Genomic DNA, 18110 nt, shown 5'->3' on the forward strand with positions numbered 1-18110 from the left:
TACATTTTTGGTTATCCCTCAACCAGACCTGGTCTGGGGGACACTACAGCACCCCGGCTATCTACCCAGATCATACTGATACATATCTGATGTTGCATTTTGGAATAAAAGGCATCTGGAAAGTGACCACATGACCCGAGATATGACACGTTGACCTGTGCCAGTGGTTGGATCAACATTCTGCAGTTTCAACATACTAATTCTTGCAATTTGCTTTTCTTGGGTTCAATCAAAAAGGCACTGGTCTTAATTTGAAACAGCACTTAAATAATGGCTTGATTAAAATGTAGTGCACATAAATATTTATTAAGAAAAATGTACAAAAACAATGTATAAAATATGAAATTTTAAATCATTGGTGTTGAGCCATAACCTCCCATCTTATATTTCAAAACATCCATCAAAGTGAATGAGCTTCATCCTCGTGTGGGTCGTGGTCATGCAATCTCACTGTTAGTCCTTTTCTTGTGGCTCACGTCCACACCTCAATGATGTCTCCGTCCTCCATCTGTAGTTGAGCTGGCGTCTGACCATCCGTTACCTTGCACCCATCAAAGTGAAACTTGACTTTCCGCTTGGCGGTGGTGGGCAGCGATGACACGTACTGGGAGAAGATGGCCCCGAGCTCTGCCCCCTGCGAGACCCATCGGCTGTTAGCCTCGCAAAGCGCAGCTGCGCTAGGCGAGAAGCGGCGGTGACGTACTTTGTGCACAGAGAAGTCCCTCGTGGAACCTCGGTCTTTGCCCTGCAGTCGCAGTGTGATGATGGCGCCCTCCTCCGTCGCCATGATGAGACATTCTAGACACGCATAACAGACGTCATTATATCACCGTCACCAAAATGAGGAAATCGTTCAATATTATCATCATTGCACAGTGTAAAAAGTGCAAATCAAACAGAATTAGAAACACGTGACAACTTTCCGGGAAAGAAAATATAGAAAGAAAAGCTTGAGGCTCGCACTAGTCCTGTGACTCACTCACCCAAGATGTCAGCGATGTCCAAGCCCAACTCGCCCACAGTGGCCTGATCGGCAAGTTCCGCCTCCTCCCTCAATAGCCGCAGGCGGAAGATGGGCACGCCCAAGATGTCTGCCATCTGGCTGACCATCTGGCTCACTGATGTACTCTGCGGGACATTTAGAGGCTTGCACTTAAACAATATTTCAATCATTCACCTGATAAAGGAGTCCAAGATGGCGCCCGAGTAGGCAGCCGTCAGCAAGTGCTCTGATGAGCCTTGCTTTGCTTTCTTTTGTCACTTTGTGTTGTTGTGCGTCGTGTGGAATGGATACGGATTGTTTTTCAGCATTTTTGACCACGACATTCATCAAGGAGGAGACTGTGCTGAGGATATGCCAGTACTGTTTTTGAATGGGATGAATGTCGGTGCCATTCGACTCTCATCCCTGGACACCACAGGGGCCATTGTGCTTTTTTGCGCCTGTAATGGGCAGCATCTTCACAGCCCCGCTTTGTTCAGTGGAAGGTCGGTCCTGTTGGACAGTATGCGGCTGGATGGATACATGGCTTGAGGAGCCCGCGATAAGAAGGAAGGTGTTTTTGTTATTGTCCCTCGAATCCCAGGAGCCACAGAATATCGAGTTTCAGGACTACATAAACATTCAACTCTCTTCTTTCATCAGAAAAAAAGAGCTAATTCCTAAAAAAAATGAAGGGTCTGGAGTTATATGAGCTTGAAATGGGGACGGCTGTCCAAAATACAATGCAATACATAAATATTGGTTTATATAGCGCTTTAACAACAGCTGAACAAAGCGCTAACATGGATAAAACGGAAATTCTGCCCCCTTGTGGAAGAGAAAAACAATGACCGGAGGCCATGGCCAGCACTTTATAGGCACCCAAACAAGAAAAAAAAACTAAACCCGAAAAAAATTGTGAAAGGCGGTCAATGTCACATTTTCAATTCCCAAATAAATGTGTGACTGGCAGTGAATGAATTAATCGCTCATCAAAACAGCTGTTGATCACTTTGCCACTAAATTAGATGTTGACGAACAAGTAGAAAATTTCTGTACTGTATCCATCTTTGGTTACACAAATTCAAACATACTATTCACATACCGCTGTGACGGTCAGCTTGTAGATGTCGGTGCGACATCGCACCTTTAGCACCTGCAGGTCACAGGGTTGTCGTTCAGGCTCCATCACAATGACATCGTTGTTATCATTATCATCATCATTATCATCATCATCATCATCATCATTCTGCTCCGGGATAGCACGCCGGCGGCCCCTGGTGGACACACGCCTGGGGGCACGTAGCTTCCTTTTGACTTCCCTGACATGCACATGTACACAAAAGATGAGTTTGTGGACAAATGAGAGATTTTTGTATGAGAGAAGGAAACTCACTTGATCTTCATATTGGACCGTCTGGACGGTTTCTGGAAGGAAATTTCTGATGGGGGAGGGGGCGGGGACAGCGAAGGCCTCTCCTTTCTGACGTATAAAAACACAATGAGTGTGTGTGTGAGGGCATTTCCTACATCCTGGTGCGACACATACACTTCCTGTTCGTCATCAGAGTCACTGATGGTTATTATGAACGTTTGCTCTTCCTGATGCGTCATCGGTGACCAGAGATTATCCACTTTGCCTTCATCTGTGGTGGCAGAGGAGGAAAGAACTCAAGTGAATCTGAAACATGTCTGTAGCGGCACAAGCCAGTCCTTACTGACCTGTGCCTTCTCTTTGCATCAAGACTGGACGCTCCACATTCAGTCGTAGGCTGCTGTTCACCTGGAAGCCAACTAAATAGTTATTGGCATGATTGCACCGTCAGTATCAACAATAACTTGACATTTTTCCTAATCAAGCTGGAGAGCTTCTGTCTGTTTACATTGTCTCAAAGTTTGAATTGAAATGTGAATTGAAAACATTGCAGTTGCCTGGCTGCATTTAATTATCAGATTTTGGGGGCTGGAACTTGCCTTGTTGGAGTAGACGGGCACTGGGATGATGGTCGCTGAGTCCAGGATGCGACGGCGTTTGGTGACCTGCTTGTCCGCCTTTGCATCGCCATCGTTGGAAAATGCCATTTCCTTAAAGGACAACCGATGTCACGTTTTTGTTTTTTAACTGACACCAGAAAAACGTTTTATAGCATCTAAAATACCCAAAACATGTAGTATGATATTTTTAGTCAAATGCAAAACACCAATAAAAATGACTTAGTGTCCAAAATCTGCAAAAAATTGAGCTGCGAATTGGGCATTTTCAGAAAGTCCCGCCCCCCTTCCGTGACATCACACCAAGACGTCTTGCATTGCTGGTGAATCAAAACAATGACTTCAGATTCGGAGAATATGTTTTCTTGTTACACATCCAGTTATGAATATGATTCAAATAGTTCTGATGAGCAAAGCATACATGTTTGCAATCGATTAAATAATTTATTTGGGCCATTTTGAGGCAAACGGGCGGGGGAGGGGGGAATGTCTCAAAAAGAGGCAGAAAAATGGCGACCAGCTCCGGTGAGGAATGAATCAGCTCAGCTCGTTTCCACAGCTCTGATACATTCTTTCCATGGAGTTTGCCTCCCTCTGCTGGCAGCTTTTGGGTGTAAGACATGGTTTAAAAAAACAGTACAGCAAAATACATTGACGTGATGGAAAGACGCTACAATGCATCTTTTTTACAGTGAGGATGCGGTCCTTTTCTGACGTCACGTACGGACTCGTCACCAACTCAAAACCAAGACTTCCTGAATGTTCAGCGTGAGTCTTAAAACGTAAAATATAGCTATATGCGGTGGAATCTTATTAAAATACGCCCAGTAGAAGTCATGTGAAGCCATTTTACAAATTATGGACACAAATTGTCCGGAGACGTCGGTTGTCCTTTAATGGTCGCCTACTGATAAGCTCTATCATCCGTTATCATACTGTGACATCTTTACGGGGTCATTTGGGCTCTAGTCCAAACTATCCGAAAGCTTAAAGTATTCTTGGGAGATAATACAAGGATTCAGGGATGCATCTGGGAAATTTAAAAAGGGAGCCAATTGCCCCCCCTTGTGTCTGAAAAACGGGGCAAATTCTAAAATGGATGGGGCCCGATTTAACGACACTTTACTGTATATTAAACTGATGGAAATAAGTCAAAGTCAGCTTTATTGTCAAATATGCATGACATACAGCACAGATGAAATAAATCAAACTACAATCATTGGAGCATGATATTTCTAAATTTCTAATGAAAAACCATTATTTGATAAATCTATTTTTCTAATAAAATCAACTAACATTTTTATTTCAAGTCAAGTAATTTATTCATACATGAAATAAACATTTTGAATTTTCTTTAGTTACTATACAATCAACTGTGTGCCATTTTTATATTCTGTTACAGAGAAGACAAAGGAAACAGACTGAGGGCATTATTTCTTACTCTACTTTTTTCCTTTCAGCTTTTCCCTTCAGGGATCGATTAGCAATTTCGGCAGTTTCCGGTGGATCACGGAAAAGCCCGAGATAAACTGTACCACGACTTTGGAACGCAATGAATAAAAAAAAAAGTTGATTATGGCTAGATATCGGTGTAAGGCAATATGGCAGACGACAAAAGTTAAAACCTTTGAAGGAAAACTAATGGTTTTCAATTGCTGTTGAACGAAATGTGTTTCTTTGTAACATAATTTCTAACAGATGTCATATGTGGCGCGGATAATGTAGCAATATGCTCTTATCGTAATAGACTTGCGCCGGTGCAGTGATTACAAAGTTGCGCCAATGGCTGACAAAATGCGTAAATGACGCAAGGGCGCGGCGCAGTTGCATCCTTGAGGATTCGGTGGGGTATTTTTTAAGATTCATAGGGGGCAGAGCTCGGTGCCATCTTTTTTTCATTAATTAATTGATAATAATTATTCCTGACCTTCTCAAATCATACACTCTCGGAGCGTCCCTCAACAATTCAGTTCACACGTGGGAAAGTGTGAGGATGCAAAATCTTAGCTTCATTTTTTTCCCACGTGTATCATTGTTTGGATTTTGAATTTAACGTGGTGTCTTTTTTTACAGGCGAATAAATTGGGGGGAGGGGGGGGGTTTAAGAATATTGTCCATAACAGCCCCCGGTATGTTTCTAGTTTGAACTTAACTTTTGTGACATGCCGACCTTCGTTTCCAAGGCTGACCCTAGAGATATCTGACACTTCAATTGCAAATACTGCAAATAATTTGTTTAGCACGTTAAAGTAAAGAACGCTCAATGTGAAACTGAGGGCGCGTTAGCATAGGTTAGCTACAAGCTACTTTACGTTTGAGCACCACTTATACCTAAAAGCTTTTAACCAACAGGACATATCTCAATAAACGCGTGACAATTCATTAACACTTTCCAGTGTTTCATTGTCAATGTTGTTTTTTTAATTACTGGACAAACATGAGACAAACTCACCACGTCCGCCATCTTTGGTCTTGTGGTCAGCGCGTCACTGCTGCATTCAGGGACTGTAGGACATAAAAACGAAAACAACACTTGGTGGCCCCAGGTACTACAGATTTGTGAAAATGTGGTTTATTCGGTATCCTTTAGTGTTCAAAAACATTTTAAAACAGCTTTTATTATTTACAGTCTTCATATTTTATGCACCGGTATTAAATAAATCTAGTGACGTGCAGTCAGGGGAGGCAGGTGAGGCCGTGCCTCACCTGTCATCATGGAAATATCAAATGAAAAAATAAATTAAACAGTTATATTTATTTAGTGATTTGTACTTTAAAGTTCTTTTGGATTTAACGTCACCATTTTTGGATATATTTTTTTCAAAATCGCTGAATTTTCACATTTACCGTTCAAATACAAAGTCGAGACGAGCGGTGAGGCAGTAGCCGGCTGAGCCTCACCATGGATTGCGCAATGACTATGCTAACTGTGCTGGCTTGCTCTGCAGTGAGACCGCATTGCTGTCCCTCTGCATATCGCCATTAAAGTGTTCAAACACTTTTAGTATATGAACTAAATTCCTACGGTTTAGCTGGCGTATATAATGTAGAGTCACTTTACATTATAAACACTGTACTACAGTGTTTATTTTATTTTTATCAAAACTATGTGCATAGGTGAGGCACACAGTTCTCCTGCCTCATGACAGGGGGCGCTGGTGATTGCAGAGATTCTTGCGCCTCCTCGGCTGCAAAATAATAGAGTTAGTGAGAGCAAACTACAGTAAACAGTTAGCAAGTTAAGTGCAACCATCCAGTCATTTTTTTGTGTTGCTTGGCCTTAGTTTTAGAATGGAGGATTACATATCTAAATTGAAAGATAAAGAAGGCTTCTTCAAAGAAGGTATAGATGCCTTTCTTCAGAAGGAGCGGGGCATGGACTTCATTTATAAGTCAAGGTAACACGATGTTTTTTTTTTATTATTTTTTCTGTGCTACAGTTTGTATGTATATGTATAAAGAATGCTGACATGACATTTTAAACAAAACACGTTAACTGTTGCCAATCAAATGGTGAATAAACTACTCTGTAGAGTTCATGTTTGTAAATCTGACTGTGATGACGTCAGTGCCTCACCAGCCTTGGACCTCACCGCACGTCACTGAATAAATCATAGTTGGTTAAACGCGACCAAAAGCAAAGCTTCATTTTGCCAAGATACAGTTCCTCGATGGCCATTATGCGGCTTTAGGCTTAGGTGTGATGAGGCGCCGTCTCGTTTCCACTTGGCTTTTACTTCTTTTTGTTCTCCTTGCAGGCGACCACGTAGCGCTGAGCCACGTTGAGAGGAGGCGAGTAGCCGTCAGCGTACGATGTGTCCTCAAACAGCACAGAGTAGTCGTCCTGGGGCTGGGACAATGTCAAACACATAGCTTTGACAACGCAAACTACACAATCATTTGCTGTTTTGAACTTTCTTTGAAAGAAAAAATAAAAGAACAAAATATGGAATCATGTTGCTGTGAATATTTGATGATTTGAACTATTTTGCTTGTAAACGAATCATACTAGAATGGAGAAAATTAATTGATTATTAAAATAAGGAATTTCTTCCAATGTGAGACAAATAGATAAAAGAAGTAAATGAATAAGAAGTCCAAGATGGCGTCCGAGTAGGCAGCCGTCAGCAAGTGCTCTCACGAGCCTTGCTTTTTTTGTGTGTGTGTGTGTTTACTTTAGTCACTTTGAGTTGTGTGTCGTGTGGAACGGATACGGATTGTTTCTCACAATGCCATGACATTCATTAAGGAGGAGACTATGCTGCGCGGTTGCACCTTTTCGGCAGCACGAATTTGCCAGCAGAGTTTTTGATTGGCAGGAATGTCAGTGCCATTTGACTGTCATCGTTGGACAGCTCTGGGGTGATTGTGCTGTTTTGCGCCTGTAATGGGCAGCATTTACACAGCCCCACTTTGTTCGGTGGAAAGGTCGGTCCTTCCCTCTTACTGTCATCAATTTGCTGCTGTGAAATGTAAATTTCTCCACTGCGGGACTAATAAAAACAATCCAATCCAAATCAAGGTTATGTCATCATCATCATCATCAATTGTTTGTGATCAGCTCTACCTTTGAAAAATATGCAGCTAAACCGCGAGATCAGAGTCTGAAGTATGACAAACAGGAAATGACCACTGAGCACCAATTGCGGGCAGGTTGGGACAAAAAAATGCCCAAGGATCAAACTGTTGTTGCGAATTTGACCCTTTAGCAAAAAGTACTGAAAGATCCAACACTTGACCCGTACGTGTTATGACGCGTGAGGGACTGACCCTGTGCGGCGGTGCGTGTATGAGGGCGCGGTAGAAGCAGGTGGTCTGTGGGTAGAGGGCGAGCACCAGCTGGTCTTTGCTGAAGAGCGCCTCGGGGTCCGTCTCGGGGTTGGCCTTCCACTGCGGCAGCGGGATGATGCGACGTCTGCTCAGAGTGTGTCGTCTGGAGCGCAACACAGGAAGTGACATCGGACACCTGGCGGCATGCCTGATGAACTTCTTGCATGTGACATACTCACTCTTTGCCTTCTTCGTCGATGTCATCCACCTCGTACCTGGAAGGGTTCACAAGTGTTGAGCACACTTCCCATATTGTCATTTTGGTCTTTTTGTCTCATGTACCATCAGAAAAATTGGAAAAATCAGAAAACCTTTATTCGTCCCACAATTTAAAAAAAAATGACAGACGCTCCCCACCTTACGAACGAGATACGTTCCGAGTGGTCGTTCTTCAGGTGAATTTATTCGTAAGTTGCTTCAGTGCTCTATTTTGTATGGAATGTATGTTTAAGTCAAACACTTAATGGGGAAGTACACAACACAGATGCTCTAACAGTCGTCAAATAAATTCACACCTACTGCAGTACGACGACATACATCCTTGGGTCCTCAGTAAGCCATTACTGAAACTGCTGGCACGCAATTACTGAATTACGTGCGAGCAGCCATTACTTTTTGTTATGTATCGCGTCCTCCTGGAGCGTCAACTGGGAAGAGGGATTTCCCCCCCGCCCACATACTCTACACAGCCAATTGTAAACAAGCTCATTAATATATCAAATTATGCAGTGCAATAATGAACACATTGGAAATGTAAGTTAAAACACTGACTACACTGTATTTGACATTTCTTCTAAGTCTCTCCATGATGTTCCGATGACATTGTTCAGGTGTGTTAAATGAAATGTCTGCTGACCGTTCAACCCTCCCCCAATGTAATCAGGAAAAACATTCTCCCAAATTAATCATGCCGTTACAATATAAGGCTGAGTGCAGAGCGCAAAACACAACGCTAATATCTGCGTTTCCCATTCAAGTGTCAACATCCGCCGATAAAGTGCCCAAACACTGTAAATTAAAGCAGTGATCCGTTAAAGCGGAAGCCAGACAAATTTAAAAAAAAGGGAGGAGGCGGGATGAAAGTCGCATGTTTGACCTCTGGCTGGGATATGTGCGCTAACGGCTATCAAGCTAGCGCATGTGCAGTGGCATGACGCATTGACTGAATGAAGGAGCTGGGAGTGACAGACATGCGGTTACATCAATGGTCGCCACGCTGTTACTGGATCGACCACAGAGTAAAAACGAGGAGAGGAGTTTACTTGTTGACGGCGTGGCTGTAGCTGACGACTTCAGCCAGGATCCACTGCTCGTCACCGTCCACCGCTTTGACCCTGGCCGCCACCTTGTCTCCCTGCTTGGCCACGTAGTCGCCACTGGCGGCCATGGCCCCGCACAGAGGGGGTGGGCTGCAAAGACGCATAGACAGACAATGTTTTTTTCCCAAGAATAAATACTTTATAGATTAAAATAAACTGTTTTTCTACTTTCATAAATTTGCTGCTGTGAAATGTCAATGTCTCCACTTTGAGACTAATAAAGACTAATCCAATCCAATCAAATGCAAAGTTTTGACATGTTAAATGGAAACTCGTTTGTAATCATGATTATGATTCTTCAAGTTTGGGAAAACAGCCTTACTTTTCAACAAGGCAAGTAAAAATCAGAATCATTTGTATTGGCCAAGTGTGTAGAACACATGGTAGGACACACTGTACTAGTATCATCATAAAAAAAGACATGACACACAAGTATAAAAAGAGGGGTATTGTGGTACCTTTCACCGGGCTTGCCAATCCAGAGGGGCAGCGTCATAGCTGACTGCTGGAGGAGCGTCATGAGAACACCACGCCGCATGGTCTTCCTGGGGGGGTCACTGTCGCTATAAACGCCGGCCATCTTAGCGGCTGCCACGGTCAAAACATGTCGTTGAGGGGACATCGGTGGAAAGACAAGACAAGGATGGGACATAGGCGAATACGCACCGATCCTTCGCTCCTCCAGTAGCAACTTGATCGCTGCGATTTTCTCCAGAGCGCGACGTAGGATCCTGTACGCCGGACAAATATTTACGGTTAACTTTACGGTTACCAGGACAACACCTTACATGACATGTCGCGCTAGTGTGAAGGGCGAGGCAATAAATCAATATCGAAATACAGTGGGACCTTGGCTTACGAACTTAATTGGTTCCCAGACAGAGTGTGTAAGGCGAAAAGTGTGTATCCCAAAAATTAATTTCCCACCGAAAACCATTAAAATGAGAATAATCCGTTCCCAGGTCCCCATAAAACAATTTTCTACTTTCTAATTTTCTAAGCCTTACAACTACACAAAATATATCATATTTTATGTATAATAAATGTGCTATGGTATTATAATTAAAGAAATAAACGGAATTTTATTTACCTTTGTGATGGTCGTTAATGGCTTGATGGAATGGAGTGTCCGGTTTCCTCAGCATGAAACACTTGATGAGGAACATAGGCTTCTTTCACCATCTTGAGGAATGATCCCTTGTAGGTGCTTTCTCTGTGATAATTGTATCTAGTTCTTCATCAATTGTGATCTGCTTAGCTGGGTTGATAGCTTTTTGCATCAAGTGTACAGATGCCGTGTGCGGGTTGTTTGTGGAGCCTGATTGATGGGATATTTATAACCTTCCAGTCTACACTCTGCTTTTGAACTATCAAAGTTGAAATAGGTCTAAATTTCACTGTTTTCTATCCATTTTCTCACCATTTCACTTGTTTTTTTTCCACTTTTGTTGTTTTTTGTTTCAAGCTCTGTCCTCTCTCTTTCGTGTGTGTGTTTTCTCACTGTCTCTCTGTCTGCCTGTCTCTTTAATGTTTACCCCCCCCCCCCACTGCGGGGTTCTTGACCAATCACATGACTTTAACCGAAGACGCCATTTTGTTTATTGGAGAACGGCCTCACTCTCCGTCTGTAACCCCATCCCCCACTGCTGCGTTCTTGACCAATCACGTGGCTTTAACCGAAGACTGGGGGTGGGGAATAGAGGACAAAAACAGTGGCCACCATTTTCTTGTGAGGAGAACGGGCTCATTCGCGAACGACACATCACTCATTGTGGCAGCTCTGTGTGTAGGTAAGGTAAAATTTTCATAAATGTAACATTCATAAACCAAAAGTTCGTAAGCCAAGGGGTTCGTAAACCGAGTTTCACTGTATTAAGACAGGTGATCGACAGAAAATATTTTAGATAGAATCTTGAATTTAGGAAAAAAACAGGACGAAAATCCTGATGTTTAACTGCAATGCAGACTGTATGCTGAACTGACCCACACTCAGCCTCCGCATCGGCTTTGGCAGTCGTGTAAAGTCCTCTCAATTTGTTGCGGTAGTACGGTGACGCTGCGGGACAAACGCGCACTCATGTCAATCACATGCAGAACGTGGCGTGTCAATCACCAGAAAAAGCCGAACACTAACTTTTGTTTTCCATCTGCATCCTCTCGTGGGTTTTGTGGATGTTGAGCAGGTTGTGTTCGCTGCGTGACCGCTCCTCCTGATACAGAAATGCACATATTTGGTCGTGTGACCTTCTGAGACACACACACAGGAATTAAAACATCACACAAGCGGACCTGCGTGTGTTTGATGAGCTGGTGAAGTTCAGTGAGCAGTTCAGCAATCTTAGTATCTGCTGACATCTCCTAAAGTGAACATGACATTACTCATATTATCACAAAAGGATTAGTGATGCAACAGTTACTGGGCAGTTAATAGATCAAATTAATTCAGTAATCTTCAAAAAGTCAGCCTCCAAAGAATCAGGTTGATTGAACACTAAAAATTGTCGCTAGGTGTCAGTGTGGATGGTTCTTCGTCCCCGTGTGGCCGGCAATTGGTTGGCAACCAGTTCAAGGTGCCCCCATCTACTGCACAAAGACGGCTGGGATAGACTGCAGCAACCCCCGCGACTCTTGTAAGGAGAAGCGGATCGGAAAAAGGATGGATTGATGGTACAAAAGAAAAGCATCTACAATTTTGAACCGGCACAAATCATCCTGAAAAAAAGCCGTTTGCCAGTGAAAAAGAGCCAAAATAAAAACTTGAAGGGGTGATAGCGTGTACTATGATTTGAAATCGGTGACGAAAACGGGAAGTGACCTGTGACTCCCAAAAGTTGCAATTAAATATTAATGAAAATACGAATAATAGGCTTTATCTTTCAGTTATCCGTTTCAATGAGCTACCACGTACGTTAGGCAATGCTAATGTTGGCCACGAGCAGATTTTAAATTAAAATAAAACCGTAAGCGTGAATGTATGATATTCATTCACATCAGCAGTCCCCATTTTCAATGATTGGCACAAAAATATTTCGAAGCGACGTACGAACACAATTGAACCTTTCAAAAGTTGTCCGCTTACTAGCACGTTAGCTTCGTCTTCCTTTATTTCCGGGTAGCTTTTCTTCTTCGTTTTGTTCATTCCTGCTGTCGAAACAAAGGCGTAATGACATTCTGCCACCAGCTGGACCCCAAGCAGACGCCGAGGAGCACATCGAATATCAGCGTATTCGCCAACACACACAAGCACACAAAGCCCAGGAGTGCTGCGCACGTCCGAAAACTGTGGTTTGCAGGTTGGATCTGATATTAACTCGCGACCAATCCGTGGTTTGTCAGTCTGTCCTTTGCCAGTGGCTGGTATCGACTTCTCTCCAATGGCGACCAGTCCATTGTTTGTCTTGAAGCCCCATGACATTATTGAGGGACAAAGTCTCCACCTGCCCTGACATTTGCTCGGGATATTTCAACCATTTGTGTGTTTACGCCCTGGCGGTGGCTGGAACCCAAATGGAATAGACTCCAGGTCAGGCCATTCAACTGCTGGATGTTTGAATGAGGACAACATTTGTAACAAGTTCAAATAGGAATGCTAACTGCGTGGTGAGCCGATTTGTTGATGATATGTGTATGCCCACGTGAACGCGTGCTGCATGCGTGTCATTCACCAAGCTCAATGCGAAAGTTGGCATCTTATCACCCGTGACCTCCTTTGAAGCCAATGCACTTGTGGTTCGCAAACATTATTGTGTGTACCCAAACACACACACACATTCGGTATTCAGTAAAGTTGAAAAGCGAAGCTGATTTATTTTTAACTAAAGTGGTGTCGAAATGTCTTGAGAACGTGCCTGTTGTGTGATAAAGGAGCATGTGGCGTAATGTTGCGTAACTTTATTTTTTTGTGGAGTCTGTCTGTGACCTTGTCCTGGTTTTTCAGCAGATAAAAGTTCGAGTTGAAAGTTTGCATGGGAAGAGATAAAAAAAGACAAAACTAGGTCACATATGTTGATCAAATGCTTTCAACCAGGAGCAGAGGCACAAAAATGAAATGGAGTTTGATTTAACCCTTTCTGGGACAGTATTTACAACGGATCAATGATCATGTTATCAGGTTACAGGATGTATGAAAACGATGTAACAACCGATGTAGGCAGTGCACAATTCACGAACTTTTGCTCTATTGGAAAGCAAAAAGTCACAAAGCTCAAGCAGTAAAAGTTGTGAAAAACTCTTCCATAGACCAATAATATGAGAGAAGTTTGCTGCTGCCTCTCAACTCATTTTAATTTCACTTTTCCCATTTCAAGCTATTCATCGGACTTGCACTGCTCAACTGTTACTGAACTCATTTACTACCAGTCGTGCAAAAATCTGTCCACTCCAGTGCCAAGGTTTTTGTCATTGTCACTTGAAATTCAGGACCCACACAATGTTGAGTTTTAGGACTACATAAACATTCAATGAACCATAAGAAACCTTGGACTCTCTTCTTTCATTAGAGAAAAAAAGAGTTAATTCCTAAATTATATGGATCTGGAGTTATATGAGCTTGAAATGAGGGCGGCTTTCCAAAATACAATGCAATACATACATATTGTATTTTTTTTTTTACTTTATGTTACTTCCGTTTTGAGTGAACGCTGGCGCGTGTGGCTGCTGCTGCTCACCCGCAGAAAAAATATCCTGTGACTGTAAAGTGTCCTTGAGAGTTTTGAAAGCCGCTTAAAAATCAAATGTATTACAGTAAAGTCTCGTTATATGGATATTCTCGGGAGTCTGAAAAAATATTGATATAACCGGACTATCGATATATCCGATCCTGCGGCATGTAAATTTTCTCGTTCAGAGAAATAGTATCGTAATAAGCAGTACTATCGATATAACCGATATCGATATAACAAGACTTTACTGTATTATTATTATTATTATTATTATTATTATTATTATTATTATTATTGGTTGATGTAGCGCTTTAACAGCTGAAGCTGGAACAAACAACTAACATGGAAAAAAGGGAAATGCTGCCCCTCATGGAAAAGAAACAATATTGCCAGAGGCCATGACCAGCGCTTTATCGTCCCCCAAGTATAAAAAAACAAAACCAGAATAAATTTGTGAATGGCAGTGAATGAGTTTAAAAAAATTGAACAGGAGTTTATGTATGCGGTATTTGTAGTCTGTAGACACCACGACACACGATAAAAACTGAAGTTTGGGCACGATCCGTTTGTGAATTGTTTGCTGAGTTATTCCTGTGTTGTGGAAAAGTGTGAAAAGTGAGCCCTGAGCTTCAAATGATGCAATAGCAGGAGGAGCCTGAAAGTTTTCAGGAAAACAGTTAAGAGGGGCGGACCGGGGCGGGAACTGAGTGGTCCCATAAAAGCGCCACCTCACACAAACACACAAGCACCAGGCAGCCTAAGAACACAGCGATCCATAGAAAACCAGAGCGAGCCAGTTGATTTCTTTTGTCTGTTTTCTCCCGCGAGACGGCGAGATGAGTCACGTGGACGTCAAGAACTTGAAGCCCACTAACTTCGAGGACCAGTATTACGACGAATACGAATACTACAACCTCAGTGACAAGTACACAGGTCAGACACAGCATCATCTTCGTCATCATCATGTTTATTTATATGTGCCCTGTGATTGGCTGGTAGCCAGCTGGTCTATTACTCAAACACAGCTGGGATGGGCTCCAGGAGGAATAAGAGCGGTCTAGAAAATGGACGTCTAAACCTTGTTGCTGTTGTTGTTTTTCTCGGTCTCGCGCTGGCGATGATGAACATCACTAGAGGGAGCATCACGTAAAGGTCGCACCAAGAAGGAGGCTAGCGAGAACACCAACAGGCACAACCCGACGGGACACGAGCGAAAGATCGTCGAGAAACTTCAAAACAGCGACAAGAAGAGCAAAGAATGAAAGTCCAAGGTTAAACTGATTGTTTTCTTCCTTTCCCTCCTTGCCAACTTTCATCCTCCCTCCCACCAACTTATACTCACCACAGGCCAAATTCCTTCTCTCAATAGGCCACGCCCCTTAACTCATTCACTGTCAGACATGCAAAAATGTGTCCACTCCAGTTGCCAGGGATTTTGTCATTGTCACGTGAATTCCAGGACCCACAGAATATTGAGTTTTAGGACTACATAAACATTCAATGCAGCGTAAGAAACCTTAGAATCTCTTCTTTCACTAGAAAAAATACCTAATTCCTAAATTATATGGGTCTGGAGTTATATGAGCTTGAAATAAGGGCGGCTGTCCAAAATACAATGCAATAATATTGGTTTATATAGCGCTGTAACAACAGCTGAAGCTGGAAAAAAAGTGCTAACACGGAAAAAAGGCATTTATGGCACCCCAGCAAGAAAAAACCAAAACCCGACCGAATGGCGCTCTACGTCATATGTTCAATTCCCGAAAAAAATCGGGAATGGCAGTGAATGAGTTAAGGACAGAAAGTGTATTTGAAATGTCGACGTGGGACTTGTACGGTAGTCAACCTGCGCTTTATTGGCACCCAAGCATGAAAAAATAAAACCCTAACAAATTCGGGAATCCGCTTTGTCATATTTTAAATTCCCGGATAATTTGTGAATGGCAGTGAATGAGTTAAAGGCGCACAAAACCACTCAATAGTTATTGTGACCTTTGTCCTATTCCGAGGTACAGTAATGACACGTTACAGAACTAATTTAAGTTCCGCCCCCTCCACCAGGACTCATCTGACGGCTCTAGCGGACACGACCTGCAGTGAAGATGGCACGGGAGCGACCACACCACGTCGTCCGTCCCGGCACCGACGTCAGTCCTGATGACCACGTCGGCTGCCTGTGACCCGACCACCGGCAGAGGTGGTGCGCGTGGCGGCAGCGGGAAGGAACATTTGGACGTTACGTGGCGGGTTTCGCAATACATGTTTTGAAATGCTTTGTTGAATAAAAACAATAAATGGGATGTGAGAAACAGCGTCCTCTGCTGGACTAAATGTCACAGGACAATTTGGGACGACTTGCCACGCTTTCTTTTTGTCCTGATATTACCAACATTTGATCATCTGCGGAAAAAAAGGGTTATACTATTTTCGGTATTCTAAAACGCCCCACTCGTCCAACCTGTCCACATTTTCCATGGGTCAAGGGTGACATTTTGATAAACGGCACCAATTTGACTTTCATCGTTGATGGATTGGATTGGCTTAGCCTTTATTAGTCTCGCAGTGGAGACATTTACATTTCACAGCAACAAAATTATGAAATGAAGAGGAAAGGAAAGAAAGAAGTAGAAAAACAAAATACAGAAGCTGCTGGAAAGGCAGCCAGTCTCGCGGAGCCATCTTGAAGTCAAAAGAACAAAAACAAAACAAAAGAACAAATAATATGACAACACAAAGACAACAAGTGGCTACCTTTCCAACCGCTCCTGTATTTATTTTTTCTACTTCTTTCTTTCCTTTCCTCTTCTTTTCATAACTTTGCTGCTGTGCAATGTAAATTTCTCTACTGTGAGACGAATAACGGTACATCCAATCCAATGACAACAACCGTCATTCAATCTTAAGCACTTTCTGTACCATTGTTGGTGCATAAAGCAGTTCTAGATGAAAGAGGAGAGGATCAAAGCATCCTTTTCACCAGTGGATCAAGGACATCATGGTGAAATGTGCACGTCTGCTACAAGCTAAGTTTTGAAAGCAAACACGGCTGCCTACTCGGGCGCCATCTTGGACTGAACGTTTATCTCCACTTATTCAACCGTTCAGTTTTGCCGTCACAAAATGACATTTTCAAGAAACTGCATTAATTTTTCATCCATCCATTTATTTTCAACACCAGTCATCCTGAACAGGGTCAGCGAGGTACAGGAGTGGGGAAGGGTGGGGGTGCTAGAACCTATCCCAGCTGTTTTCAAATAGAAGAAAGACTACAGGACACACCGAACTGGTCCCTAGTCAATCACAGGGCACATACAGAGACAAACAACCAGTCACACCAGCATTTCTAGACGTAGTAAATGGGAACAGATCCAAATAAACAAAGACACAGGCGCAAGCACACACTTATAGTCCCTCTGCAGCAGCTGGATGAGGAAATATGGTGTCTTAATGGTGTTCACACAATCTCCACTTACCCTGTTCTTTGTGTCTGATAATGTATACACGTGTGTGTGTGTGTGTGTGTGTGTGTGTGTGTGTGTGTGAAGTGCATGTGAGTCTCAGTGTCTTAATGTGTGTGATACAAATCCTTATGTATTTTTTTCCAACAAAGTCATATCATATCATTTCATAAAGAACAAAAAAAAACAGACCAGAACATCTATGCAAATACAGTGAGACCTCAACTTACAAACACCTCAACTTACAAAGTTTTCGTCTTACAAACGTCAAATTTATGAAAATTAAACCTTATAACAAGCACTATTTTCATAATACACACCCACCATTGCTGGCGGAGTGATCTTCGGCGGAAGCACACGACCGAACAGCACCAGAGGTTAAGTTACCAACAGTCCTTATGGAAGGTGACTCTCCTTCCATAAGCCATCAACGACCATCAAAAAGGTCAATAAAACTTTATTTTACAGCACAGTTTATTTCTTTAATTACAGTCCTCATGTAATGCGCCTCTCTTTCCAAACAGCAATTCCCTTTGACCTTCGACCTCCAACGCCATTCCATCAAGCCATAAATGACCATCACAAATGTAAATAAAGTGACTTCATGATACAATGCAGTGTATTTCTTTCATTACAATACAATAGCACATTTATTATACATAGAATAAGGTATGTTGTGTGTAGTTTTAAGGCTTATTTGGTTGAAAAGTATATTTTATGGAAACCCGGGAACGGATTATTCCCATTTTAATGGTTTCCTATGGGATTTTTTTTAGATACACACTTTTCGCCTTAGACACTCTGTCTGGTCACCAATTAAGTTCGTAAGTTGAGGTCTCACTGTACCGTGCTTAAAACTCACCTGTTC

General features: G+C 42.6%; 3 protein-coding genes across 5 annotated transcripts; 1 reads left to right on the top strand and 2 right to left on the bottom strand.

Moving 5' to 3' along the window:
- Positions 1–285: 285 nt before the first annotated feature.
- nfatc2ip (nuclear factor of activated T cells 2 interacting protein) lies at positions 286–5564 on the bottom strand. The gene is made up of 9 exons (XM_089018753.1): positions 5427–5564; positions 2957–3067; positions 2705–2765; positions 2532–2628; positions 2379–2465; positions 2088–2304; positions 984–1128; positions 704–798; positions 286–634 (listed from the first exon to the last, which is right to left on the bottom strand). The coding sequence occupies exons 1-9, from the start codon at positions 5436–5438 to the stop codon at positions 473–475; spliced, it is 987 nt and encodes a 328-aa protein (XP_088874879.1). The 5' UTR covers positions 5439–5564; the 3' UTR covers positions 286–472.
- Positions 5565–6683: 1119 nt separating this feature from the next.
- sgf29 (SAGA complex associated factor 29) lies at positions 6684–13963 on the bottom strand. Of its 3 annotated transcripts, none has more exons than XM_089018750.1 (10): positions 12181–13963; positions 11413–11481; positions 11258–11333; positions 11107–11179; positions 9790–9854; positions 9582–9711; positions 9067–9213; positions 7984–8019; positions 7745–7907; positions 6684–6824 (listed from the first exon to the last, which is right to left on the bottom strand). In XM_089018750.1, exons 2-10 carry the CDS (start codon positions 11476–11478, stop codon positions 6708–6710), a joined length of 873 nt encoding a protein of 290 aa, XP_088874876.1. In that variant the 5' UTR covers positions 11479–11481; positions 12181–13963; the 3' UTR covers positions 6684–6707. The 3 variants fall into 3 exon arrangements, with proteins under 3 accessions (XP_088874876.1, XP_088874875.1, XP_088874877.1); XM_089018749.1 differs by having other exon boundaries at positions 12203–13961; XM_089018751.1 differs by lacking the exon at positions 12181–13963 and adding an exon at positions 12032–12119.
- A 554-nt stretch (positions 13964–14517) lies between these two features.
- Positions 14518–16096, top strand: nupr1b (nuclear protein 1b). The gene is made up of 3 exons (XM_089018754.1): positions 14518–14717; positions 14919–15055; positions 15846–16096. Exons 1-2 carry the CDS (start codon positions 14621–14623, stop codon positions 15044–15046), a joined length of 225 nt encoding a protein of 74 aa, XP_088874880.1. The 5' UTR covers positions 14518–14620; the 3' UTR covers positions 15047–15055; positions 15846–16096.
- The last annotated feature ends 2014 nt before the right edge of the window (positions 16097–18110 follow it).

Source organism: Hippocampus bargibanti, linkage group LG17 (genome assembly GCF_051943395.1).
Source record: "Hippocampus bargibanti isolate YZ-2025 linkage group LG17, ASM5194339v1, whole genome shotgun sequence".
Classification (NCBI taxonomy): domain Eukaryota; kingdom Metazoa; phylum Chordata; class Actinopteri; order Syngnathiformes; family Syngnathidae; genus Hippocampus; species Hippocampus bargibanti.

What these genes read in the sequence shown, in the direction of transcription:
- nfatc2ip (XM_089018753.1), bottom strand. An exon ending in GGACATCGCTGACATCTTGG is followed by an intron (nt 799 to 983) that starts GTGAGTGAGTCA and finishes ATGCGTGTCTAG; the next exon opens with AATGTCTCATCATGGCGACG. An exon ending in GGGACTTCTCTGTGCACAAA is followed by an intron (nt 635 to 703) that starts GTACGTCACCGC and finishes TGGGTCTCGCAG; the next exon opens with GGGGCAGAGCTCGGGGCCAT.
- sgf29 (XM_089018749.1), bottom strand. Translation starts at nt 12,538, where the DNA reads ATGTCATGGGGCTTCAAGACAAACAATGGACTGGTCGCCATTGGAGAG. An exon ending in ACTGGAGGAGCGAAGGATCG is followed by an intron (nt 9,712 to 9,789) that starts GTGCGTATTCGC and finishes TGACCGTGGCAG; the next exon opens with CCGCTAAGATGGCCGGCGTT. An exon ending in ATTGGCAAGCCCGGTGAAAG is followed by an intron (nt 9,214 to 9,581) that starts GTACCACAATAC and finishes GCGTCTTTGCAG; the next exon opens with CCCACCCCCTCTGTGCGGGG.
- nupr1b (XM_089018754.1), top strand. Translation starts at nt 14,621, where the DNA reads ATGAGTCACGTGGACGTCAAGAACTTGAAGCCCACTAACTTCGAGGAC. An exon ending in CCTCAGTGACAAGTACACAG is followed by an intron (nt 14,718 to 14,918) that starts GTCAGACACAGC and finishes GAACATCACTAG; the next exon opens with AGGGAGCATCACGTAAAGGT.